Consider the following 27,497-nt stretch of genomic DNA (forward strand, 5'->3'; position numbering starts at 1 on the left):
AGGCAATTATTACTAACTTATATTCCCCAATAAGGTTTACAAATCGCACATGTTGCTTTATTTCAGCTGTAATAAGATTGACCAAACAAGGGCATGATGTCGTAAGCAAGAACTAGGGATTGGTTGTATCAAAGCACCTCAATCATTACACGCGATGTGATTGGCTGATCGTATTTTCGCCCATAACAAATATTGAGAGGGGACGAGTCTTCTACCATCAACTAATATTTTAAAACCACAAGCGATACAATGATAGAACTGCTTCTATTGCTTTTAGCAAAATCCTGAACACAAGTCTTTTCCCGGAACCGTGGTTATATGGAATAATACGCCCTATGTACAAGAATATAGGAATACCGGATAAGGTAGAAAAACACAGATCCATCACTATAGTGGGCTGCTTCAGCAAATGATTCACCTCAAAACGTACATGTATCTAGATTCATCCGATGTCCCAAGGATTCGGGAAACAGTACTCTACTACAGATCATGGGCCGGTTTCACAAAACTCTTGTAAGCCTAAGATCTCGTAACTTTTCTCGTAGCATTTGTACCTGGCATATTGTAACGTGAGAGGTGCAAATGCTACGAGAAGAGTTACGAGATCTTAGGCTTACGAGAGCTTTGTGAAACGGGGTCCATATCTTTAATCTCCACAGCCCACGAATGAAACTCTCTTCTACATTTTGAAAAAGCATTTGACAATATTTGGGGGATATGACTTTGGAACAAGTTATCAAAGTAAAGAATAAACAGATGTTTCTTTAATATATTCAAAAACACGCGCACATCAATACGGACCGACACTGGAAACTGAAGATTAACACCAAAAACGACTAAAGCCTTTATTTTCAAAGGCAAGAAAACGTCTTACTCTAGAGGATTCAGATTAAACAGCGATACAGTAGATCATGTAGATATGTAAAAATACCTAGGTGTCATCTTAACGTCCACTACATAGAAAACATAGAGTGTGTTTGTGAGAAAGGCACCAAAGCCATGCACTTAATATTATCTAAAGCAAGAATGTCCATTTAATGAATTTCATGTCGATTTACATTATTTCATGCTATGATTTTGGGAAATTTAACCTATAGGGCCGACATAAGGGGTTAAGATGCACATTTATATTTCATTTGTAAAGTTCTGTATTGTATGAAAATACAGCATGGTGTATATTACAAGGATAAACTGGCCATAAACCACAGTGCATTGATGTCAATGTGTTGAAAATTGATAATTGGAAAATCAAATATTATATAATTTCACCAATTTATATAATTCATTGTACAAACAATTTTGCAAATATAGTTATAAATTGATTAACTTCATCAGAAATATCTGAACAGGCACTGGTAGTAAGAATGTGGGGATTAATCGGTGTTTCCCATCTGTAAATTGGCTTCAGGCTAATGTCCGAAATTGCCTCAATGACAGCAATGGTTTTCTTGTGTAAATAGCGTGTCAAAATGTAAAATCTACAAGGTTACAAACTACAATGTAATTTTCAATTTAACCTTTCTAAACTTAAAAGAACTGTTTATTTACCTTTACTCTTTTTATAATAGCTTGTCATAGATTTGGATAATGCTCAGTATGTAAACAAATTTTGGAAATTTATGTTATATTAGCTCTGTTATCATTGAATGACATTGCCTCTTCATTTGTAAAGTATTAGAAGAATGTACATCTGAAATTATTGTCTAAGTATATCTGCATATAAAAACCACTCACTTTCTCAACTGCCATAGAATAAGTGCATTTGTGCAAATTGGCTAAATTTTGCAATATCATCATGCACCACTTTAAGTCAAATACTAATTGACATGTCCAGTTATAGTTTTATTCGCCATTAAACTATATATATAGCCTAGAGAGTAATAATATTTGCTTTCTTCTGTTCTTCGAGGTTAGGGAATGGGGCGAGAGGTGAGGAATGCATTGTTTTCAATACATATTTTAATGGCGCTTGTTGAACGAACAGTCAACTAGAGTTATCTCCCCGACGCATGCGTGACAGGACCCCAATATGGCGACGAAGCATGAGTTGATAGGATGATTGAGCAAATGTTTTCAACAAGATGGAGTTATCAGATCAGGTAAACAATTCAATTCTTGCACTGTCAACACGAATGACGTGTTAGACATCTGATTACATGTCTCCATGACATTGTTCTCAACGTGTATGGAAGGGAGAAGGCACCGGCTCGTTCGGGTCGAAGCCAGTTTCGGTCGTCTGTCTGGACTGCGATGCAGTGCCCCTGACCTTAGGCCAATACACACAGGAAAGAAACATGTTTACGCTCATACTTAACATATTTGCACTTAACAGTGCTCATGTACATGGACAAAACTTCTGCTCCACGTTTCCCTTTAATGATTTGAAAATGTATTGTCCCAAGTTACCAGGTAAATTTCATTATTTCTCAAGATGGTGCAATATTTTTTAAGAGCCGGTGTAGGCATGTACGATACAGTTAGTTATTAATGTTGCTATTTCATTATGTCTACCTGGACATTTTGTCCCACTTCCCATGGGTAAATGTGGTCATGTTTTCGAAACAACTTGCAATGTTTTACATATGTTCATTTACATAGTATCAAATCAAAGATTACTTCCTTTAGATTTTTCCCGAGAAATGTGTGGTAGTTTGAGTTATTAAACATGTATTCTCGCTTCATTTTGTAACAAAACAACACTCAGACACAGCAGAGTACTGACTGGTTACTGCGACAGAGGAGGACACCATGGTTTATCCAGATATGATATTTACAGGCGGCCTTGACAAACAAAACTGTAAATGATAACTTTACAATCAAATTTACCAGAACCATTCATCAGATGAAAGGGCAAGAAGCAGCCCAGAAACATCATGTTTGTGAATAATAAGGTTATGAATCTATATCGTACGTTGTTATGTAGAACTATTAATCTACCATGGCTTGTATACACATGCCAACATGCATGATAATTTGTCTTTGACCTTTTCTCACCCACTGAATCAGACATAGATTTCCAGGTGGTCAAGGTACATGCTGTACACTGTGGGGAGTAATTTACCCAGAATCATCTGGTTCTAGACTGAAATACAACTGAACATGTCCTTTAGTTGTCTTGATGTGTGATGGTTGATGTCAATGGACGTATTAATTATGATGTGTCTGTAGCTTGCATTTGCAATGTACAATTGCTAGATACAATTCAGTGAGCTTTTCTCAAACCTGATGTGAAAACATAAAGACTTACCGAATTATTTAATTTTCATGCTTTTCCAACTGGGGCTCAGGGGTAGAATACTGGTTAAACTGTTTGTTCATCACAACAAACATTCATGTTCAGTTCCTCCCAGTCAACGGAACCTGTGAAGATCTGGGATATACTTAGTAATTGGTCATCAGTGTCCAATGATTGTCGTAAGAATCAGGTAACAATATCAGGTGGTCAAGCTTACTGACTTGGTTGACACATGACAGTGTATTTCACTTACTGTTGCTCGTGATGTTGATCATCTGGTCCAGACTTTTACAGGCTTACAGACTGCCACCATGTGGCTGGAATTTTGCAGAGTGTGACATTTAAAGGCACAGTGTCACACATGTTTAACAATATTTTGGCTTACATTTATGTATTGGGAGCTTATGCACTCACTTTAGCTTCTTATTGGTGCAATGAAAGACTCATTATCCTTACAACTTCCCTGAAATTGATAATTGAAACTTCAAGACAATTAGCTTAAAAGAGGTAATACTTGCCATATATGGAATGTACATGATTGCTCCATACATTGAAAACTTGCATACACTGTTGTCAGTGTTTGCTGAAATGGTCTCAATCACATGTTATAGTATATTTGTAAAGAGCATTTCAAGGGACATAACTCTGTGGGGCCCACTTGAAATAATGTTTGGACAGTAGAGGGCTCAGGAGTCTATTTAATGCAACATTACATTAATTCAGTGAGGCTTTTTTTAAAAAATAATGTAATCTAAATACATAATTGTTTGAGGAATAAATTATATTCCCTGAGGGCTGATAGTATTGTAGAAATGTGGTGTGACCTTGTGCCTTTCAGCAACAACCAAACCAGACCACTTACTTTGCCACGAAACCAAACTTCTTGCGCAGTTACTCTTAAGGATTACAAATTACTTACAATTGTTCTTTCAGAGTGTAAGCTTTGGAGATTTCAGTGGCCTTGATGACGCTACGTTTGAGAGAGTCTACAAGATTCTTCATGGTGCTGATGGAGGCAAGAGGGTAGAGGTCAGTAGCTAGAACAGGCTGTTCTGAGACACTGGCTAGAAAGGTTGTAAAAATTAAATTCCTTCATGTCTCTGTCCTGACCATTTCTTTTATTGCTTGTTTAGTATGAACAAAAGAGATGTGATAACTGCTATCTTAAGCATCAGAAATGCTCAACATAGAGAATTTTCTGGGTTTCATCTTCTCTATGTTTTCCTGAAGAACAGCATCTTCTGAAATGCCAATTTAGCATCTAATCAGTAATGTCAGGTTTCTTGTTTGTTTTTTAATTTAGATGATCAAAATTTCCTTTCAAGATTTCATAGACTCAGTGTATAAAAAACATAAAGAATAAACATAAAAATAAATAATGAAGGATTTTTTATACTGTCTTCATTTTTCACCACTAGTAAGACAGTTTCTTGGAAACGACCAATGAACAGTGCTTTTGGCAAACTTGCCCTTAAGACAATAACAGTATTAGTTCTGACACCTAAAACACAGCTTGCGAGATGTGCCACAAGGGAGACAATCCATGTAGTTGTTCATCTGCTGGGTGACTCCAAATCAGTATGTTCTAGGCCCTGTTCTGTACGTTAATATAGGTTTGTAAAGTTGTAATGCTGTTGCCACCTTGCCCTGTGTAATGTTGATAGTGATGTGTATTTTTGTCTTCAGTTTCCTTGGAATGGCCCTGACCCAAACTTTCCTGAAGGTAATGCAGCATGTACTTGTTTGAACATTTTGCGACTAAGCTTGTCGTAAGAGACGACTAACGGGATCGGGTGGTCATGCTCGCTGACTTGGTTGACGCTTGTCATTGGTTCCCAATTGCGCAGATCGATGCTCCTGTTGTTGATCACTGGATTGTCTGGTCCAGACTCGATTATTTACAGACCGCCGCCATATAGCTGGAATATTGCTGAGTGCTGCGTAAAACTAAACTCACTCACTCACTCTTTGAACATCTGAGTTCTGATAGTCAAGATTCTACAGTTTGCAGAATATTTCACCTTGTATGCGTTATACTTGAAATGATTGCCTATAATGTATATAGAGAATCTTGTATGTCACTATTTGAATATTTGCGTTAAACTCACACACATTATATATAGCTGAAACTTCTATTATTTTAAGAATGTGCTGAATGTTTGGGGTGTATGAGGTTTATTTTTCTTAACATTGGGAGCAGTGGGGTAGCCCTGTGTTCACTCGTCATGCCAAAGACTTGGGTTTGATTCCCCACATGTCAGTGTTCGCATTAACACAGAAACATGCGTTTTTCATGCCAAAAAAAATAATAAAATCATGCAAAACATATTTTGCGAGCATGTTTTGGACGCATACATTCTGATCTACATAATTTTAAAAAGTACCTTAAAACCACAACATATAGACAAACAATAAATTTTAACATGATTCAGGATTGTACTGAAACTTTCATGCAACAAAGATTTGGACTACATATTTATAATTTTATTTCTGCACAAAACCTACCGCGATCACCGCCACATGGGTACAATGTATGAAACCCACTTCTGGTGTCCCTTCTTCCGTGTTATTGCTGGGATATTGCTTACTAGCAGCATACACTAAACTCACTGAATCACTCATTCAAATATTACATGCATATTTGTAACATACTTAGGGCTACTGATCATGAACAGTCAAACAGCATTGGTCAGATAATTAGAGGTCAAGAGAAACTGCGGTCCATTTAGGTTCAAATGAGAATGATTAATGATTAAATATCTCATAATAAGGATAAGTGCACAAAACATAATACTCGGTCATGAAACCTCTGTACCAAACAGGATCTGAAATCTGACTTTGTTTGCTAGATCACAGGAAAAGTTGTTTAGTAAACTATGTGATATTGTGCTATTTTCAAGCTTCACACACGGTTGACAAATGGTTGATGGAGCAGCACTAGTGCACATTCGTGTGAGATGACCCCTAGTCAGGCACTGTTCCATCAGCCATTTGTCAACCATCTGTGTGATCTATTCAAATAGCGTAATATTACATGATTTTTTTTTAAACAACTTTTTCCATAATCAAAAGCATCAGATTTTAACTGCTAATTAGGTATGCACATTAAAGGAAACACTGAGAACAAATAGGATGGTCTCAGTTAATGCTCATAACATATGACACATGCGTTTGTTTCACTATTCCAACTACTGAGCTTATCCCTTGTTATAGAAACCAATAATGGCGATTTGAATCCATGATCATTTGTTCTATAACTTTTATCTTACATTGCATACAATTCTAAGATTTAAATTTCAGTGGGCATGGTAAAATCATGAGGATTTGCTATCTTAATTTCAGTTTATTTGATATACAGGGATTTTTTTTGTAAAGTGAAATTCTTCGGTACAGTTTCACTGCAGATGGACTAGAGTGGGCTGGTGTAAAGGTAACCATGCATAATGTTGTTCTGTGTTGCAGATGCTGACATTCAGCCAGGCTACATCCCTGTGGACACAGTCCCTCCCATCCCTGGCACCCCCATCTTTGTTCCACAGTATCCTGGCATGTACCCTGTCCCTACAGTCCCAGCTGTGGTCACCCCCTACCCTGTGGCTCCCATTGTCAACGGAATCGCCCTGGGTCCACCATACCATCCTCAGCCTGTTCCGGTGCCAATGGAGACCATCTATACTCAGAATGAAGGAGCCCACATAGTTACCTCCCCTCCTGGAACTGTGCTGTGCAATGGTCCTGTTGTCAGTTCCCAAGTGTATGAACTTCTTCAAGTGAGCCCCGAAAATGATCCCCAAGCCAAGAGGGATGCAGTGTCTAGTGCACCAGCTGAGTTTGACTTTGTGTACAGTGATCCTGGATCAGAGGTTCCAGTGTCAACATCGACCGAGCTGATTCAACATAGTCAAACTGAACATGGTCCTAATCCAGATCAGACTCTTAGCCCTCAGTCCAGTAAAAACAGTGGCCCTCCTGACAGGACTTCTAGCATTGTCAACAATCTAGGACAGCAAGTAGAAAATATTTCAGTTAACAGTAGTACAACCAAGGATTCTAACACCAATGCTTCTCCCGATGCCAGTGTTCCAAATGACCCAAATCTTCCAGTAAAGCAGGACTCCATCCCAGTACCACAGCCCACATCCCCTCCCAAACCCAAATCTTGGGCAGGATTGTTTAAAGGAAGTTCAGCCATCGTGACTTATGTGGATGATACCAAACGGGAGCCGAGCCCACAGCCAACACAAGCACCAGAGACAAAGGTGGAAGAAACCACTAAACAGCCAGTACCAGTGGCAGAGGATTCTGCTGCCGTACAGCTGGGAGGTAAGAAATTACCATAGTGTCATGACAATGAGGTTATTCAGGAGGAGAATAGATCTATAGTATTCTGTAATTGTCCAGAACAGTTGGGTAGCCCAGTGGTTAAAGTGTTTGCTTGTCACCCAAAGACCCGGATTCAATGCCCCACATAGTTACATGGTGCAAAGCTTATTTCTGGTGTCCCTGGTATGATATTGTTGATATATTGATTAAAAAAGCAGCGTTAAACCATGATTAGTCACTGTAATTCACTAAATATCATACGTTCAGCAAATATGTTTTGTGCTATGATTGGCTCAAGCCTACAATACAGGATTGACAATAATCTTGGCATCACTACTGATTTGTGAAATGTGGTTTTAATTAATGAGAATGGAGTTATCAGACTCAATAGACTTGGCTAATCACATGTCTTCCTGTCCCAATGAATACATTGATGCTGATGATTTCAGTCACTGGTTCTTGTCCTGTCTGATTATAAAGTTGAAATAATTTTTGTGTATGTGAGGATCTCATCAGATGGTAAGCAGTGTTTGGAAGGATCATTTCGTTGTTTGTGAATTAAAATTATGTTGAGTCATTGAAGTTTGTGACATTTTAACTAACCATTTTGTGATTGGGGCTTTGAAATTGTCTAATGGTAACAGACTTGGGTGTGATTCCCTACATGGACACATCTGTGAAGCCTGTTTCTTGTGTAGATGCTGATTATTAAAGTTGTCAACTGAAAGTCTTGTTATTTGGTATAATGAACATTCAATGGGCTGAACTAGCATTACTGTTTGACATTCAGAAGGGGTTGCACCATCAAATAGTTTTTAAGACCATTTAAACTTTGAAGATTGTTTATGACGTGGGATGTATTTATTTATTTAATGTTTTTAGGTGATCTATGTTTTTAATAAAAAAAATAGAATCACAGTGTAAAAATGTGGTCTTTCGGAGAAAGTAATTTTGTGCCTCAAGATATTCATAAACCATATAAGGCTATGTAGATGTCACAGAGGGATTCAAAATTTCTTTTAAAAGCCACTTGCCACAGCGATGTAATTAAGAAAGAATATAGTCAAATCTTGTTAATCCGACCTTCGCTTATTCAACAATCGGCTTTATCCAATGCTTTTTTTGGTAGCAAATTGAATCAACAGAATCTTAGTCTCATTTATTTAGTCTGACATCCTCTTTAATATGATAGTTTGCTGTGCAACGGACGAGTGAGTGAGTGAGTTTAGTTTTATGCTGCACTCAGCAATATTCCAGCTATATGGCAGCGGTTTATAAATAATCGAGTCTGGACCAGACAATCCAGTGATCAACAGCATGAGTATTGATTGGGTGGTCAGTATGCCTGACCAAACAAACCTATTAGTCGCCTCTTACAACGAGGATAGTCGCCCTTTATGGCAAGCATGGTTTGCTGAAAGCCTTTTTTTCTACCCTGGACCTTCACAGGCCTATGATGTCAGATTAATGAGACTTGACTGTATATCAACATGGTATTTCATGTAAATGTTGACTGGACCATTTATTGAGAAGTGATGCATAGAAAAGAAACATAACTCTACTTTATTATCATTCCGAAATTTAATAGCTACATTTTGAGCAGGTATGACATGAAATCCAAGTTTATTTTTCAGTTATTAGCAAAGGGAAATTGTCTAGTAGTCCACACACAAGTAAGATACCATAATTTGTTCACCCATAATTTGTTTTACTTGTTCTGAGCATCGGGCGATGGTATTTTTTAACCTGTCACAGAGAAAATTGTACAAACTCATTGCCTGTACTGAATCAGTGAGGTACCTTGGTCAAAGTCAATACAGTATCAGCTAGCAAGCAACAACGTTTTGCTTGAATTGTAATCTTATTCCTCAGTGTTTACGGATGGTAAGTACCTCCAAAGAAAGTATTTAGCTATTTGGGTATGAAAGTGAGGCCACCAAATGCGATATCAGTATAGTCAACAACTGAGTGTTATTGACCTCTGTGAAGCAATTCATGTCGGCTAATCAGTTTTCTTTATGGAGAAAAGTTCCACTCTGTTGTAAGATTGGATATTGGAAAAGATTAGGTCACTTCTTACCTTGGCTCAATATATAGCACAAATATTACAAGATACGATGTGTTATAGCCTAGTCATTGTATAGTAGTGTGGCAATAGTTCAAGACAGGCGGATGTTATTTTTATAAAACATGGTCATTTCTAACTTCAGCACTATGTTTAGCAAGAATGATAGGACATATAGTCTGTTATAGTCCAGTCAGTGTTCAGTGTCCTGAGATCAGTTTGAAGATGATTGGAAACATGAGGTCATTTCTTACCTCAGCACAGTATAAAGCAGAAATTAACAGAATATATAATCTGTTATAGTCCAGTCAGTGTTGAGTATACTAATATCAGTTCAAGATCATTGGATGTTATTTTTAGGAAACATTAGGTCATTTCTTACCTGAGCAGAAATACTAGAACACATTATCTGTTATAGTCCAGTCAATGTATAGAATGTTACGATCAGCTCAAGATGATTGGATGCTATTTAGGTAAGATCAGTCAGTCCTTACCTCAGCAGAAATACTAGAACACATTATGTGTTATAGTCCAGTCAATGTGTAGAATGTTACGATCGGCTCAAGATGATTGGATGTTATTTAGGTAAGATCAGTGAGTCCTTACCTCAGCACAATCTTTAACTGACCGACAAAAACTTCTGATCAGTTATGATCACATCAGTTTTTATACACTGAGATCTGTGCAAGATGATTGGATGTTATTTGTGTAGGATGTGGTCAGTCCTTACCTCAGCACAATATATAGCACATGCATGGAACGGATGATCAACTACAATCCAATCAGACTGCAGTGCATGGACATCAGTTCAAGGTGATGTTATTTAAGATGAATGAGGTCATTCTTCTGTATGCTGACGTATCAGCAAGAAAATCAGCAAGTTCAGCAATTACAAGTGATCATACATCAGAAAGTATACTCATTTATTTTCTACCAAATCCCACTGGATGCTATTTTGGAAGTTTAGGTCATTGTTGATAGCTCAGCAAACTTTTGTTCAGCACAATAAGTAAAGACGTTGACAATCTATTGTTTATTCCAGAAAGATCACTGACTTGCCTAACAATCACAAGTGGTCATGTATCAGAATATATGCTCTCATCATTTTTCAGTCAAACCTCTTTTCATCCTGTTTTAGTAAGTTGTCTAGGTCACTGTTTACAGCTCAGCTGCGTCAGCTCCAATAGGTAACAATTATGACTTCTAGAAAGTTCCGCAGTTGTTCAGTCACACTCCGTCATTGGACGTTATTTTGAAATGATGAGGTCACAATCTGCATTCTCAGCATACATGGAGAGAAGTTTTCACTATGTACAATGCAGTTGAGTTTTTATTGGAGAGTATTTTTGAAAAGTGATGTCACACTGCTAAGTCAGCTGAATCTGCCAAATGGGGAGGGGACAACTAGCAAAATCACCATGGAAGGGTTGGTATATAAAGTGTGACTTTGCCGCTGTCAGTATCATTACCTGTACCAGTCTCTTTAAACCTGAGCCATGCCAGGGATTCGCAAGACAAAACGCCGCCATGTTAGCAAAATGCATGAGGGACCAAGCCCAAAGAGGAGGCATTGCAAATATTCTACTTGGCTCACTCCAGGTAAACTACTTAATATCTTGTTGAGAGGAAAATATCGCTAGTTGCCAAACCAAACTCAAATTATTAAAGTTGCATGTATCATTGTACATAATTAAGGTGGCTGTTTATCACAATGATTTTATTCATTTTCTAAACTCTGGTCTGAAAGTAAAAGTATACTGAACAGCAAAAGAAACTCGACTCTGACTTTTTGTCCAGTTTCTAAATAGAAAATTATTTTAAGAGATTTCATTTTTGCAATACTTGTGTTTTCTTTTGCTTTTAAGTATAGTAGAATTGTTTAAGACTGAGCAAAACTTACTTATGCACCGCATTGGTTGTTAGTGAAGATGCTGACCAGTGGCTTTCAATTACACCAACCAGGGGCCTGTTTCACAAAACTCTCGTAAGCCTAAGATCTCGTAACTTTTCTGGTAGCATTTGTACCTGGCATACTGTAACATAGGAGGTGCAAATGCTACGAGGAAAGTTACGAGATCTTAGGCTTACAAGAGTTTTGTGAAACGGAGCCCAGGTACATCTCATTTATTAAGAAATCATTGTATGTGATATATAGAGGATACTAAACAACCTTCCATGTAATACCATTTTTATTTAATGAGTTAATGGTTTGGTATCAAACGAGCAAAAGCAAGTAATAAATTTCAATAAATATCAAAAGGATGGGAAGATTGGGTAACCAAGCATTTGATCATCACACCAACGCTTTGGATCCGATTTCCTGTATGGTCCATTGTGATGTGACTGAAAATGGTGGGGAAAAACTCGCTCGCTCACTTGTTATAGGGGGAAAACTATGTTGATTTGGTCCACCAAAACTCCCAGATTTGGTTAATTGAATATTATGTTCTAGTGTAGTGGATCAACATTCATAATGTCAAAACACAGAACTGGCCTGTTCCAGACTGTATAATTAACAGACAGCTTTAATAATGTAGAGCACAGTGGTGTAGTGGTTAGCATGCTGGCCTCTCATGCCAAAGGCCTGGGTTCAAATCCTGGTGGAGGGTTCAAATCCTGGTGGAGACTCCAAACACTTGTGACATGGGTCTCGTACTGTGTTATGTCACACATTGCACTCAGTCCACCCAGCTGTTTAAAATGGGTACCTTAGAAGTAGATGTACGGAACTAAACAATCGCACTTAGTGCTTAGTAGCATCTTTGAAATTACTATTTGATCAGGGTAATAATGTAATGCCAGAGAACAGCATCAAGTTGGATTCTAGGCACAAGAATTAGCATTATTGTTGTTGTTATCATTAAATGCCAATAAGCATTTAATATGGCGTCACAATGACCAAAACGTGAAGGGTGACTTAAACGATTACACATTTTCATTTGATTCCGTTGATAATAGTTGTCTCAAACCAACATCAACAGATGGCCCCAGTCATTTATTTATTTTATTTATGCCACAATTTGCTATGGTAAGTTCCATACCATGGCCAACCCTGGAATGTTTGGTTCTGTGTTCAACTCCCAGATTTTCCCTGGTTATTTTTCTTGGATAGTCATTTGTCATTAAACCTGTTCATTGTATGCACAAAGTAGACAATTGTGATATATGGATTGAAATCTAGTACAGATGCAGTGACTGGCTTTTGATCTTGCCTCATCACTGCATTTCCTGAAAATTAACAGGTTCTACCAGCCTTATTGTTGATGTATTCTTTTAGGATCCATTCAACACAATGATCTAAGCATGAAGCTGACCTCCCATGATCTAACATATGCTTATGATAATCAGTGTCATGGTGCTAAGTGTAAGAGCACCATGTAGAGCTAACAACCTAACAATTTACTAACTGCCAAGTTATTTTTTGTCTTTCTTTGAATGTTTCAAGAAAAATGTCTGTCTGCATATACATGCATGTTTTTCACAGTGTTGCAATGGTTTTGATGTTATGTTGTTCTGTTACAGGCATGCTGAAGACTCTGAAAATAAACCACGTGTCTGTGGCACTGCAACCACGCGGCCTCATCAACCGAGGGAACTGGTGCTATATAAATGCTGTATCCTTAGCAACAGTCTACAATAAGTATCCCTTGGGGATTCCATTCTAATCACTAGATTGTCTTGTTCCCCAGTCAGTCATACACATTGAAACCTGCCAACACCAGCACCTGTCTAATCTGGCACTCTGCCCAAACCGGCATAAAAGTTTTATAACGATATTATGATCATTAAAATATTGTTTAATCTGGCACCTGTCTATTCCGTATTCCGGCACAACTTTCCGGTCCCAACTAGCAACTTTAACAGTAATTAACATTGTCTAAGCCAGCATGGGTATGAGCCCTGCAATCAAGGAGGCATAATCCAATAGTCAATACACTCCTCCACGCGCTAGGTAATCAGGCATTATAGTGATGTAGAAATTGATCAGTGTAAATGACAGCCATGTTGGAAAATGATTGTCACTATCCAATCTGGCATTTTATTTCTGTCCTGTGGGGAGCTGCTTTAGACAGGTTTCACTGTTCATTGAATATTGCTGAATGAATTCTGAAACTACTAACACATATTTTGCTGACTCACTTAAAATAGTTAAATATGTATGATAACTGATCTTCCCTATACACGACATCAAGGATTCAAGAAAATATTTTATCTGCAGATCTAGCAGGATGATTTGAATCTAGTTAAATGAAATATGTCTGTAGTGCAAATAGAGAAGACACAATGATGTATTTTAACGGCATGTTGAAGATTAAGGAAGCATAAATCTACTAAATATCTCGGTCAGAAAAGACAGATTTTAATTTGAAGAGGAGCTCCTGTTATATTTTAATGGACCTCAGTAACTGGTACTGTAGACAAGGCTGTTTGTTTAGGGAATAGTGTTTAATACTGCTCGGATCACTTCTTGTTTGTCAACTTCCTGAGCCTGCCCAGACACTACAAGCTCTTGTTGCATGCCCTCCCTTCTTCCAGTTGATGAGGAAGCTGTGTGAGTTCTCTCCCCTGATCAGAGGTCCCAGCTCCACTCCAATTCTGGATAGTTTGTGAGTAGAAAGAGTTTTCTTTTTTTATTGAGTATGTTCAACAATTTCACTAGGTTTAGAAAGTATTCAAAGATTACTCACAATTTTATTTATGTTCAGAAATGTACTTTCAAATGTTAAGAGGGACAGCCAAATGATTCATCTGCTCAGATGGTTCTACTATATGAAGCCCATTTCTGGTGTTTCTCTTTGAGATTTTATGGGAATATTGCTAAAAGGTGCATAACACCTTACTCACTCAATTCTTCTGTTGTGCTCACTCACTAAAAATTTAGAACACCATATCAATAGAGCTGTCCCATGGAAATGCTGTTTTGCTTTCAGTCACTAAGCTGAACTCAGCAATATCTTCTGGATGAGATTCTTTAGTTCAATTACATATCTTTTGTCCATAGAACAACCTAATTTTGCTCAATTTGTTGCTTTCAGAATTGCGTTTTCCAAGAAGTTTTCTCCTTGGACGCGTCCACAAGGTAGTGTAACGGACTGATTTACTTTAGTAATATGAAGGATACTGCAAGCAAGTAACAGGTTCAGGTTCTGTGACTTAGTAGTTAGTGTGTAATGCCATGCTCATCTCTGTTAACATGAATTGTATTTGCAGCACGTGGGGGAAAGAAGGTTCCAGAGCTGGTCCCAGGTTCACCTTTTGAGCCAAACAATGTCTATCAGATGCTGCAGGTTATAGAGGCTAACCCATCATTCAAGGTAAGACATCACTGGTTGGTTGGCTTTCTGAGCCTGATACAGGAGTCTTGGTGTGGGTTCAGTTCAGCTGAGCCTCAGGGTACTCTCTCAATATGTCTCCAACCAGAGTTATTTCCCCTGTAGTGAAGGAGACCCATGATTCAGTCTAAAACCTCACTAGTCCTTTGGGTTGCCTGAATTGGATAAGGGATTTTGGAGTTAAGTTCAGTTTTTCAGCTTTGCTATGCCTCCTCAACCAATGTTAGTCACAGTGAGAATTATCTCCCCTTATATGACATAGCTCATGCCAAGACAAACTGATGTTTCCCCCTGTTGCAGCTTGGAAAACAGGAAGACGCTGAGGAGTTCCTTAACTGTATCCTGGATGGACTTCATGAGGAAATGTCTGCAACCATAAACCTGGCCAGTGGAGGAGGTGAGTTACCTCCCTTAGATATATGTCTGAGGGTCAAAGCTTTTATGGAACAAGTATGTATGGATGACAACTTCTTTAATTCTGTGGCATGACGTTACAATACAAAACAATACAAGAACCTGTATTGAAATGTCATGCTAGAAATTTAAAGAAGTCATTATCCATATACACTTGTTGAGCCCGACTTCCAGCTTCTTAAAAGACCACTGAAAAAGTCGGTGAAGGCTTTCTTGTCTGAGTTATTTGCATGTAATAATATTCTTACGTTGGTTTCATTACTCAATTGTTAATCCTAGTTTGTCTACTCTAGATTTAATTGCTGGCAAGTGTAATACAGCAGCAATATTATTGTTTAGCATTAAACAACAAAGAAATCTTACTTAGCCAAGTCAGTAAATGTAAATGTGAAAGGGCTTCAGATCACTGAAGTGTGGTCTGAAATATATTTACTGTTGACTGTGTTTGTAGAACGGGAGACAGAGGATGTGCAAGAGAATGGCTACATGGATGATGAGGAAGGAAGTGAGGATGAGGAAGACTCATGGCAGCAAGTTGGACCCAAGAAGAAGAGCATCCTCACTCGAAGGGTCAGTTGAAAAATAGTTTACATCACTGGGCCTAGAGTTTCGAATCTCTATTAGCTCTAAGATAGTCAGAAGTACCATATGTTAACATTAACTTACAGCTATCAGTGCTAAGAGAGCTTCGACAATTTAGGCCCTCTTGGTAGGGTTAGGATGAATAACACGGATACCCAGGACAAATGGGTAATGAGCTTGGTCAACCCCTCAGGCAATGATTTACAGCTAATATACTATACTGTACTCACTGAGAAGAAGTGGTTCTAGGTATGTCTTCACCAGATTTAGGATAATTATAACTGGTTTTGTGTAAGGAGCCATTGTGAACTGATTGTTATTTCTGTAGGCTGCCTTTGCCAAGACCCCAATTGCGGACATTTTTGCGGGGCACATCCGCTCTGCTGTGTATAAGGCTGCATCCAAAGAGTCTGCCACACTAGAGCCATTTTTCACCCTGAAGCTGGACATCCAGGATGAGAAGATTTGGACTGTGAGAGATGCCCTTGAGGGACTGGTCACCAAGGAGGCGGTACAGGGGTATCAGTGCTCAAAGACTAATCAGGAGGTTAGTGTCTACCCATCTGTCTCTCGCTCTTCATCTCGCTTCCTTTCCAAAATTCCCTCTTTCTTTTCTGTTTCAGCTGTTTCATCCATCTCTCTATTTACTCTTCTTTTTATCTCTCTTTTTGTCTGTACACCAGGATCGGAGCGATCGTAGTGCTAAGACTGTTGTAAGTCTATGTTGAAGTATGGGACTTACAATCACTTTAGGCATACAATCACTTTGTTAAACAGGGTCCAGACTTCTAAAAGATTACCTTGTCCAGAGTGCTCAGCCTAAATGTAACTTCCATTTAAAGGGTTGTTTACTGTTAAGTCAGACCATGATACATATCAAATGTGTATTTGTTGTGTTCAACCTGATTTTCCATTATTCTTAGCAATTAGCCATAATATGCCTTACTTCTTTGAGGGGGGTGTTAAAGAACACTGTGTCTTCGGGTAGATGTTGTATTTAAGATACCCATGAAGATACTGGTTAAAACTGATCTTCAGTAGCCCATGCTTTTCGTAACAGGCGATTATTAACGGAATCAGGTGGTCAGACTCTCTGACTGGGTTGACAGATGTCTTCAGATCTCAGTAGCATAGTACGATGCTCATGCTTATGATCCCAGATTGTCTGGTCCAGACTCGATTATTTGTAGACTGCTGCCATATAACTGGAAGTGTGATGTAAATCTAAGCTCGCTCCCTCCCTCCCTCCCTCACTCACTCACTGTAATTAAGACTTGCATTAAAGGGGGTGTTCAGCGTATCATCCACTACCAGTGTTAGCCAAGCTGTTACTTACACTGAGGAGGGTGTTCCGTTTGTTAAGTGGGTTCAACACCTGATTATTTGTGTCACCAGGTGGAGGTGGTGAAGAAGATCAGCCTGGAAGAACTACCACCCATCCTCATCCTCCATCTTAAGTGCTTTGTCTTCGACAAGGCAGGGGGGAGTCAGAAGCTGTTGAAGAAAATTGACTTTGATGTTGACCTAAACATCACAAAAGGTACGACATTTTCCTTATCCTGACTCATGTTTATTGATTATCTCTCTTTTTGATTGATTATCTCTCTTTTTGACTGTTAAGTGGAAACTTGAATCACAAGTCCCCCGAAGCAATCTTGAGTTCTTCCAATCATCCCCTCTCAGCATTGCGCACTACACTGTAAGACCTAGTGTGGGTTTATTTTGGAGATGAGAGCTAGGATCAGGCCATGTGGGACCATGGCAGGTGAAGGGAGGCTACTCATGATATTATGATCGCTTTAGGAAACTAGGAATTCAGAGGCGTGTTCAGAACCGCGAGCGCTTGCATGGGTCCTGAACGATTGTGAGTGCTTGCTTACATCAAACCATTTGTGACCAGCTTGTGTTATTCCGTCAAAAAACTTTTCGTCAGCTTGTTGGAGGTTGCAGAAAGGGGCGAGTGGTGACGAATGACATTAAACATGTATAAGACAAAATGTTATGGATGTCAAGTTCTTCTTTATTTTTTACACAATATTTCTTGGCTATTCCTTGCCCCTACGTCAGGTGGATGCTAACTGATCATAATGATTAGATTGTTTTTTCCATTAAACATGGTCGCCATCTTTGTGGCTCACGGGCGCTAGTTGGGGCACAGGTGTTTAGGATCGAGTGCTTGTTGGCATTCGCGGGCGCTTGCGATTCTGAACATGCTTCAGGTTTCCACTAAACTGTCAAAGGGAAATAAGCTCTAAGTATGAGTCAGGATAAGTATAAAAATAATATCAATCGTATCATAAAAGTTAAATTATGTTAGAAATGGTCTGCGGCAAAAATTAAATTATGTTAGAAATGGTCCCTGGCAACCAATGCCGGTCTCACAATGTCACTCAGTGATCAGCCACATTCTTTTGGTTCTTGGCGTGTCACAGTACCCAGAAGGTTTGGATTGTTGCTTTGTTATTTACATGCTATCGTATCACTAGAATGTTATTGAACATGGCATCGAACTGCTGACAAACATGATCATATTGATTCATTAGACGTCCTTGACAGCTTTTTATGCAGAGTTGCATCCCTTAGCTAGACAAGGATATGAATCCCTTTGTTCCAATGATGACTCCCCAGCCATAGGTTTGCCATGCTGTATATACCTGTATATCGTCAACTTATGTGGATATACTGAGACAGGGCTTTAAGAGATGTTAACCTACTTGCACCAGGTGCAACATAAGTTACACCAGACAAATTCCAGATGCACTGCTTTTATTGCAATGTGTAATGAAAGAATTATGGAGATGGAGAACGCAACATAACCTCCAAAGAGAAAGCTGGCAACTTGGTGCAAAGTAATGGTGGACATACTCACTCACATATTTTGTATTGTAAACAGATCTGCTGTCATCAACAGCCAAGGCCAAAATCCAGCATACACATCGGTCCTACAAGCTGTTTGCAGGTCAGTGGAAGTGGTATTTCCTCTAACATATTTCAGCAGTGTTGTAGCCTAGTGTTTGCTCATCTTGCTACAGGCCCAGGTTTGATTCCCCACATGGGTACAATGTGTGAATCCCGTTTCTGGCATCCCTTGATGTGTTGTTGCTGGAATATTGTTAACATAAAACCTAACTCACCCATTCACTCTTCTATTGTAATTAAGTCATCCATGTTTTGGATTCTGTAGAGTGGTTGAGATAAGAGGAGAGCCTAGTGGTTAAGGTGTTTGTTTGTCACGCTGAAGACCAGGGTTTGATTCCCCACCAAGTTACAATTTGTGAAGCCCATTCTACATTACTGTTAAAATACGCAAATCATAAACTCTCACTCACGAAGAATGCAGTCAAGATCTGTGAAATGAATGGATGTGTATCATTGTGGATGGCATGTGTGCTTTCATATTATATCAGCCACTTGCAGTCAGACAATGTTTGGTGAGATTATATAACCTCAGCCTCTTCGAATAGTGGTATACAGACTCCCAGACAACTGGAATATTGCAGTAGTAGTGAAACTCACTCACTCACTCACTCACTCACTCACTCACTCACTCACTCACTCACTCACTCACTCACTCACTCACTCATTGTATCTCTGCTTGCAGTTGTGTTCCACCACGGTAAGAACTCCACCGGCGGCCACTACACAACCGATGTTTTTCACCCAGGCATTAGCAGCTGGGTTCACATCGATGACGCACGTATACAGCCAGTCCAAGTCGGCAGTGTGCTCAAATACGTAGCACCAAGAATGCCATACCTGCTTTACTACCGTCGCACAGACCTATCTTAAACACATTCGTCTTTCATAGAGATTCAGTTTGGATGTTTGTCTCTACCACAGGCATTGGACAATGGATCATGTTTGTTTGACCAACGATTGCCGCAAGATTTTGTCATTGCAAACACTGAACTGATTCATGCTCTTTTGGGGAGTGGATTCATCTGCCCTGCATTGGTGAATGTGATCTCTCTCATCTCGACTTTGTGTGAGATCACAACACATGTAGATATTTTACTCTTTTATCTAGCATTATGGAAAGTTTACTGTGTGGATGACGACCAAATATATAAGATTAACAAGTGTGACATCTTAAATATGTGCATCTGGACAGCATGGTGCTGATACCGAAATGGATGTTGACATTGCAAAACTTCTTCTGGATATTAAAACACGCTAGTCCCTTAGATGCTTACGTACTGCAGAAAATTCAGAGTGAGCATTTGATTATGGAACTTTACACTAATTTCATCAGCTGGCATACTTCTAGAATGTCTCAGTTGCTGAAGCTCATCTTCAGCCTTTAGGTCCATTGAAGAACTTTGTGACCAGTGAAGTCCATGACTTTAAGGTTCTGCTTGGTAACTACAGCCAGCATTAGTATCTGGGGATGCTCTGAACTGATTGCCAAAAATGGAGAAAATGTGAAAATTATCTTGGCATTACATGGACCTGATTGAGCAGCTGATACTAACATAATAATTTCATAATATACAATGTAACTACAATCATGTAATTTGCCTGTTGCCATGCTTGACTACTATGTTGATTTATATCATTAATATCATCAGCATAACATGTGTGTGTTAGGACAGGGTTAGATAACTCATCCACGACACTTCATTGTTCCTTTCTAGAAATAGAATCTCCAAGTTAATGTTTTACAAGTTCTGAATTAATCAGAACCACCTTTGGGTACAAATTTTTTTTTTAAATTTTCAATAAACTTAACATGTAACGGTTCATGTTTATTTAACACGTCATATGTATTTTAGCCATCTCCTAACACCTGTTAGCATGAAAATGTCACAGACCCACAAGGTGAATGTAAGTAAACTGTCACCACCTGATCCAAAGGAATAATGCATGAGTATGGCAAAAAGACTTCAGCTGTCTTAAGCACAAAAAAAAAATATTTTTCCACCTTGATTAGGAAATATCAGTCATTGACCTAAAAAACAAAAACCAAGTATTTCCTAAGTATTACTCTTTTGGATGTAGATGCCATAGTGCTTGAATCAAAGGATGTATAAAGTATCCACCTCTCTTTAACGCCTTTGTTGTTTCCATTTGGAACTGCCCCTGCATGTTTGCTTTTAAGATTCATCAATCTAACTTGTATTTTGAATTCTCTGGCTGCACAAGGATATGGAAGCATATATACTGATTGCAAGGATGGCAACTTTACTCCGATCTGTGTATGTCGTCCACCGATTATATTTCAACTGGTCCAGCTGTACCCTCTATTTGATGTCACAATATTAAGTTTTCAGCTGAAAATAGATTTTCCTTTTGCCATCCCCATGGTGGACCTCTTGGAATTTTGTCCTAAAGCGCTGCCACACCTGTTTGTCAGATCAGTGCTCAGAGTCTTTTAAGATTGGACTTTGGTTGGATGTTCATTTTTTTATACTGGCATTAACAGCTACATTGAAAGATGCTTCACTGCCCGAGATGAAAGAATAGTTATCTGATCGTGGCTGATGTAGAATGTCTGTCACCACTGAAATATGTGTATTATTTCAATGTACAGAGAGTGCTCTTAAAACAAGATTCAACCCACCTTGTGACCAGACTTCAGTTATTGCTAGTGGACTGTCTCTCTGGGACACTGTTTGGATGAATGAGTCTGTGTGTGACATTGGTGTTTATTTTTCACTAACATTCTGTGGTCATAATTGTAGAGCTACCAGTAGTGGCGATTTGAATTTCATATTAATGTAACAAGTTCAAATTCAAAAATAAAAGGGTTTAATGATTCATTTTTCTTAATTTTATATTCTGTAAGCAATTTCAAAATGCCTCAGAATGTAGGAAGTAAGAACTTCCATGGATTCAAATTCTTCTCAAAGTATGGATTTTGACCCAGTTTGCAAAGGGTAATTGCAGAAGAGGTGGTCATTGTTACCCTTGCTAGCGGATCTAAGTTACATAAATGCTATGTCACTATACATAAAATATTTAGGTCATTTTTATACTGAAATACACAAAGACTGTGAACAAACTGAACTGATTCAAAATACAGTATAAAATATTAACATGAAAAGAAATTGGAATTATGGCTGAACATCATGACAACTGTTTTTTTTTAGTTCTGACAAATAAAAACATTTTCTTTTGCATTATTGTTTTGTTGAAAGTAAACTATTGTTCCTATTGTGGTCTTTGCATGATAGCATTTTCCAGCTTAATAAAGGTGTCATGTTTCTGTCAAATTCATAGAATGGTTGTACCAAATAGAGATCCAATTTTGAGCATCTGTTGTTTCGGACTTTTCACTTATGGTGGGAGTTGACTACCAGTATGTCTCTTATAGAATGCAACAAGAACATTATCTCTGAAGAGACTGCTTAAAGTGTTGGCTTGTCATGCTGAAAGTCTCGGTTCGATTCCCAACAGATACAGTGTGCTAACCCATCTCCGACGTGCCCAGCTGTATAGTGGGAATATTGCCAAAAGCATCAAACCCCACTCATTCGCTTACTTGCGCACTCTTAGATGAAACCAATATCACCAGCAGGCATCCGCAAGTTTGCCCCACCCCTAACAGCTAATGGGTTAGGGTGTTTAGGCTCACAGACTTAGTTGACGTTTTGGTATTTCAATTGCGTAGACCGATGTTCGTGCTGTTGATCATTGGATTGTTTGGTCCAGACTCAGTTATTATTAACAGATCACTGCCACGTAGCTGGAATATTGCTGAGTGTGGCATAAAACTAAACTCACTCAATTAAGGTTCAGTATGATAATGTCTGTGACGAGTGCATGGAGGTCTGCATTGGTAGAGCAGATATGACAAAAGGCCATGTGACAAGTCATGTGACATGTACTCAGTCATGTGACACAAATACAAGGTAATTAGTCCAGTGATTGTACATAGTGTCTTCTTGAAGCCAACTTAATCAATATCATTCTGTTGTCATTTAACTTGTTGTATTTGCAGAAATATGATGCCTATGTTATGTGTGTGTTTTGGTTTGATATCTGCTGATTGTACTCATGTCATTTTTTTGGTTAAATTGTTAGTTATTGCATTTTTCACTTGACAGTGATGTTTTTGCAAACATTTAAACCACATTGTTTTCACACTCGATTAAGGAGAAAGAAAATAGATGTTTCAGGTTCTTTAAACATTTTGTGAACATCTGATATTGCAATTTAAAAAGGCATTTTCCCCAAAAAAATCGTTGAGTGTGGAGATTTATTAGGTGTCACATATCATTTTTGGAAATGTCTTATATGGAAATCATGATTTGCAACAAATTCAGAGATTGAGGTTGAAAGAACAGTCACCTTTTTGGTTTGGCAAACACACATATCCTGGCATTTGAGGGTTTTTTTCAACATTTACACCAGTAGTGCATTGTTCTCACTTCTAGTTCTTAAAAACAATGGTTGCCAGAGAACCAATTGTTTTCATTTCATCTGCCTTGGAGTAATTTCCAATGCATGGAGGACGGTTCTTTGGGTGTTTTTTTTTTTGTTTTGTTTTGTTTTTTAATTTGTTTTTTTTTTTTTGTGAGTTCAACAAATATCATCACTCTTGTGTTTCCACCTTGTTATGCATTGATGTACTAGTTTGAATATGAAGTGTACCTTGTATCTTGTATTTTCAAGGAAATTGTGTGACTTTTATGTTCTGAAACTGTTTGTTAACTGTTTGATGAAAGTCAATTACGCATGTTTGATGTGGACTTATATTAGAGATGTTGTAAAATATCCTAGCATCTAAGTTAAATAGACCCAGCACAAATTGTAATATAACGTATTTAATATTGTCATTGCTGTCAAGATTGAACAAATGCTTCAACCATGTGAGTTACAACATATGAGATGATTGAATATAGATGGATTTATGTCAGCCATTTTTGAGATGTAGTGACAGGGGAGATAACCCAACTACTCTAACTTATTCAGCCAATGAATTTCATTGTGACAAAAATAGTTGAATAATAACTTTGATTTCATTGGCAGACATTTATTTAAGATTTGGTGCAGCCACATGCCATATTAACCTGCATGGGATTTTGGGTGCAATTTAATATGATTTATACTCTGAGACTGAACCAAAGTCAACCACTGCCTTTATGATTGAGATATATACAATGGTTTCATTGTAGATTAGTTAAGATATATTCTCATTGAAAATCATGAATTTTGAAAAGGGAGTTAAATGAGTTTTACGGACAAAGTTACTGGTTATGTTTAACCAAGTCACTGAATTTTGTAACATGAATCTTTGCTTTTGGTTATTGAATTTCAATTTTTAATAAGCATTTATGATTTGATAGTGTGGATATATGTATGTACAGAAACTGTCTTGTACATAATCTGTTTCATGTGTGGACATTTAAGATATACATTCTTATCAATGTTGCACTCTTTGCAATTTATCAATACTTTAGCTGTTGTTGGCTTCACCCACCATATTGTACCAGCACTACCTTCACCCCCAACAACTGTTAAGTGAACTGTCTTTCCTTTGAAGCAGGTTTATCCTATTTTGAGAAATAGGGGAGATGGGTTTCAATTGGTGGTGCTGCAGATGTCATGGGCAAATTCTATATTTTCATGAGCATTAAGAATCTATTTTCATTACCACTTCATGTGTGAATTATGTGAATTAGATGTTGAGATAGAATAGCTTTGTTTGCCACCCAGTGATGTGAATTGATGCTTCATTTAAAATATCCAATCAAAGTTTGAGTGAAGCCCATGTGATACATGGAGACCCGTTACCAATAAATGATTATGTTAACCAGTCATTTATTGTTTGTTGTGTGTGATGAAAGTTTGGTTCTTCTTGTTCTTGTCGTTGTTGCTAAATGCTGCACTCCGCAGTATTCAGGTTATACAGCATCAGTCTGTTCATAACCTATTCTGGACCAGATGATACAGTGATCAACAGCATTAGCATCGAATTACATTATTGGGATATGATGACTCTTGTCTTCCAAGTCAGCAAGCCTGAACACCCAACTCATGTTGTGATGAAGCCCTGTGGTTAGTTCTGGCACAGTCGGGCTATGAGTGACCCAGTCAGGTAACACCTCAGTATGTTCTGTGCAGGGTTGCATCCCTTAGGATGCATAAAAATAATTAAATATATCACGCGCACATTTTTTTCAAAAATGATGAGAGTGGTTGGATTTTTTAAAAGTTCTGAACGAAAAAGAGCGATGCAGGAGGAACACATTTTCATGTATAGATGTGATACTTAGTTAAGCATGTCTTGGCCAGTGATCAATATCATGAGCATCAATCTATGTAACTGGGATACATGCATCACCTAAGTCAGTGAAGTTGACGTAGTTGTAAGTGGATCTTCACAGATCTATGTTCAGACTGATGTGGGTAGTTAATGATACAGACTCATGCCAGTTATATTCAGACACTTGATGTAATTTCAATAGTCTTCCATGCTATCTCAGTAAGGGATAAATAATTTTCATGAAGTGAGTTTAGGGTGGATCTTCATAAACTTTGGCAGCCAAATACGAAATCATCGCTGCTCTGCACACACAATTTCAGTTCAAATTTCTGACCACTATTTATCTAAAGACATCACATTGATCAACTTAATGTATCGTACCACAATGCACACTCCAATGGGCCACAATGTTTAAGAGTGGGTGAGTTAATATTTAACGTCACATGGGCAGATTTTAAGAAGTTCATGGCACTGTACATATGTTGATTAAATTGTTGCCATTTGAAAAATAAGCAACGGAAAATTAAACAGAAATTATGTGATTGTTCTATTATTGTAGGTAGGATGATACCTCACAAATGTGCCAAATTGGACTTGGATCTAACGAAAATTAAATTCATGAAAATTATGTAAATTGTGTAGCATGTAGGTCAATTGGAATGACGTCAAGTGGCCCAATATAAATGGCATGAGTCTACCACTAGGTCAGCAAACATCTATGCACTGCTAAGCCGACATATGCATCTACTTTTCCTTTTCTTAACAGCGTTTTGAAGCCCACTGGCATTGCTGATGTCCCAACCCGCGAAATAGCTGCTGCTAATAGCGGCGAAACATAACAGTGTTTTGGAAATGTAGATCATTAATTGGAGGACACTTCAATCCGTGTCTGTATTCCTGTTGTATTCTGTACATTCTCCAAGCATTTGTGAAATAAATACTCAGCGTGTACATATTTGGAAACAAAACTGCCTAACGAGTTTGCGACCTCATAATCAGCCGATGATTCAGAGTTGCCTCCCTCAAAGAAACTCTTCATTATCACATCGCTTCCTCCAGAATGGCGTTGTTGACAACGAAATGGTGAACTGTCAGTTCCCGCCGTGTACCAAAATGATAAGGCATATTACTGTCAACCCACTGTGCATCAGCTAATCAACAGACTGTTTTGGAAAATGTGATATATGTCTAAGTACGTGTTTCATACATTTTGGCGCTTTAATTTTGAATACATCCAATGGTTTGACTTGGTGAAACGATCTGAATTGCAGTTCCTTGTCAGATCTGTATAGAACAAAGCGATTTTAAATTCAGAAAATGTTATTTAAAGGTCATCACTTTATGCCTGCAATACTGCTCGAAATGTGGATGAACAACATGTAAATAAAGAAAAACAAGTTCAATCTTTGTTTCAGTTTAACCAACTGTTTCACATGTAGCCATACCTGTAATCTTGTTGTTGATGGTGAGGTAGCAAAGTGTTCACTCTTCATGTCGAAGACCCAGGTTAGATTTCCCACAAGGGTACAATGTGTTGAGCCCATTTTTGGTGTTCCCCACCATGATATTGCAGGAATATTGCTAAAAGCAGAGAAAAGCCTTGCTCAAACACTATTCTTCAAAGGTCACATGCAACGCTTAACACAATTTTGCAGATTTTGTTACCTTTCGGTATGCACTTACCATAACAAATCATCAAAAATTCAACCTCTAAAGTTGAAAAAACCCAAAACAATTCACTAATTTTCCCCCAGTGCTGCGGGAAAAACTGGTTTCAACAGTGCTCATAACGCATGCGCAGTGAGTGGGATTGCGGAGTTTGCAACAGTATGTCTGGCCCTTATTATGAGTTTCATGAGCAGTAGTCTAATCTTGGTTGTGTACACAAACAAGTAGATAATCGTTACATTAATAACATGTTGATTGTGATAAGCAGACTCTGTCACAGAGAAACTCAATGTCTGGTTTACTGACACCTATATGTCTGCCTGCCTGTCTGCTAGTGACACTCTGCAATCCACAACTTCAATTACTGACCATTTACAAAAAGCTTTGGTGGCTTCCCATATGATGGTGTGGTCCTGGTTCTTGCTGATGTGTTCGGAAACAGCACATTTGAGGTCAACTTTGTTGACGGATGCCTGATGTTCTTTCAGCCTGGTGTTGAGGGGCCTAACGGTTTTGCCAATGCATGTGTCACCTCAGTCACAGAGGATTTAGTATACGCATCCCCTGGGATTGGGCGTGGAACTCCTGGTGCCTCTGCCATTGGCGTGTAGGAGGGTTCTCATGATCTTGTTGCAGGAGAAGGTGACATCTATGTTGGCTTTGTTTTTC

General features: G+C 38.3%; 1 protein-coding gene across 1 annotated transcript; it reads left to right on the forward strand.

The window, feature by feature from the left end:
- The first annotated feature begins 1,954 nt into the window (after positions 1-1,954).
- On the forward strand, positions 1,955-24,714 carry LOC137257650 (ubiquitin carboxyl-terminal hydrolase 10-like). The gene is made up of 14 exons (XM_067794991.1): positions 1,955-2,099; positions 4,169-4,264; positions 4,922-4,958; positions 6,698-7,558; positions 13,146-13,237; positions 14,121-14,230; positions 14,660-14,703; positions 14,835-14,938; positions 15,257-15,353; positions 15,822-15,940; positions 16,281-16,499; positions 17,348-17,492; positions 18,846-18,911; positions 19,554-24,714. Exons 1-14 carry the CDS (start codon positions 2,082-2,084, stop codon positions 19,739-19,741), a joined length of 2,196 nt encoding a protein of 731 aa, XP_067651092.1. The 5' UTR covers positions 1,955-2,081; the 3' UTR covers positions 19,742-24,714.
- Positions 24,715-27,497: the final 2,783 nt, after the last annotated feature.

This window comes from Haliotis asinina, chromosome 12, assembly GCF_037392515.1.
Source record: "Haliotis asinina isolate JCU_RB_2024 chromosome 12, JCU_Hal_asi_v2, whole genome shotgun sequence".
NCBI classification, from domain to species: Eukaryota; Metazoa; Mollusca; class Gastropoda; order Lepetellida; family Haliotidae; genus Haliotis; species Haliotis asinina.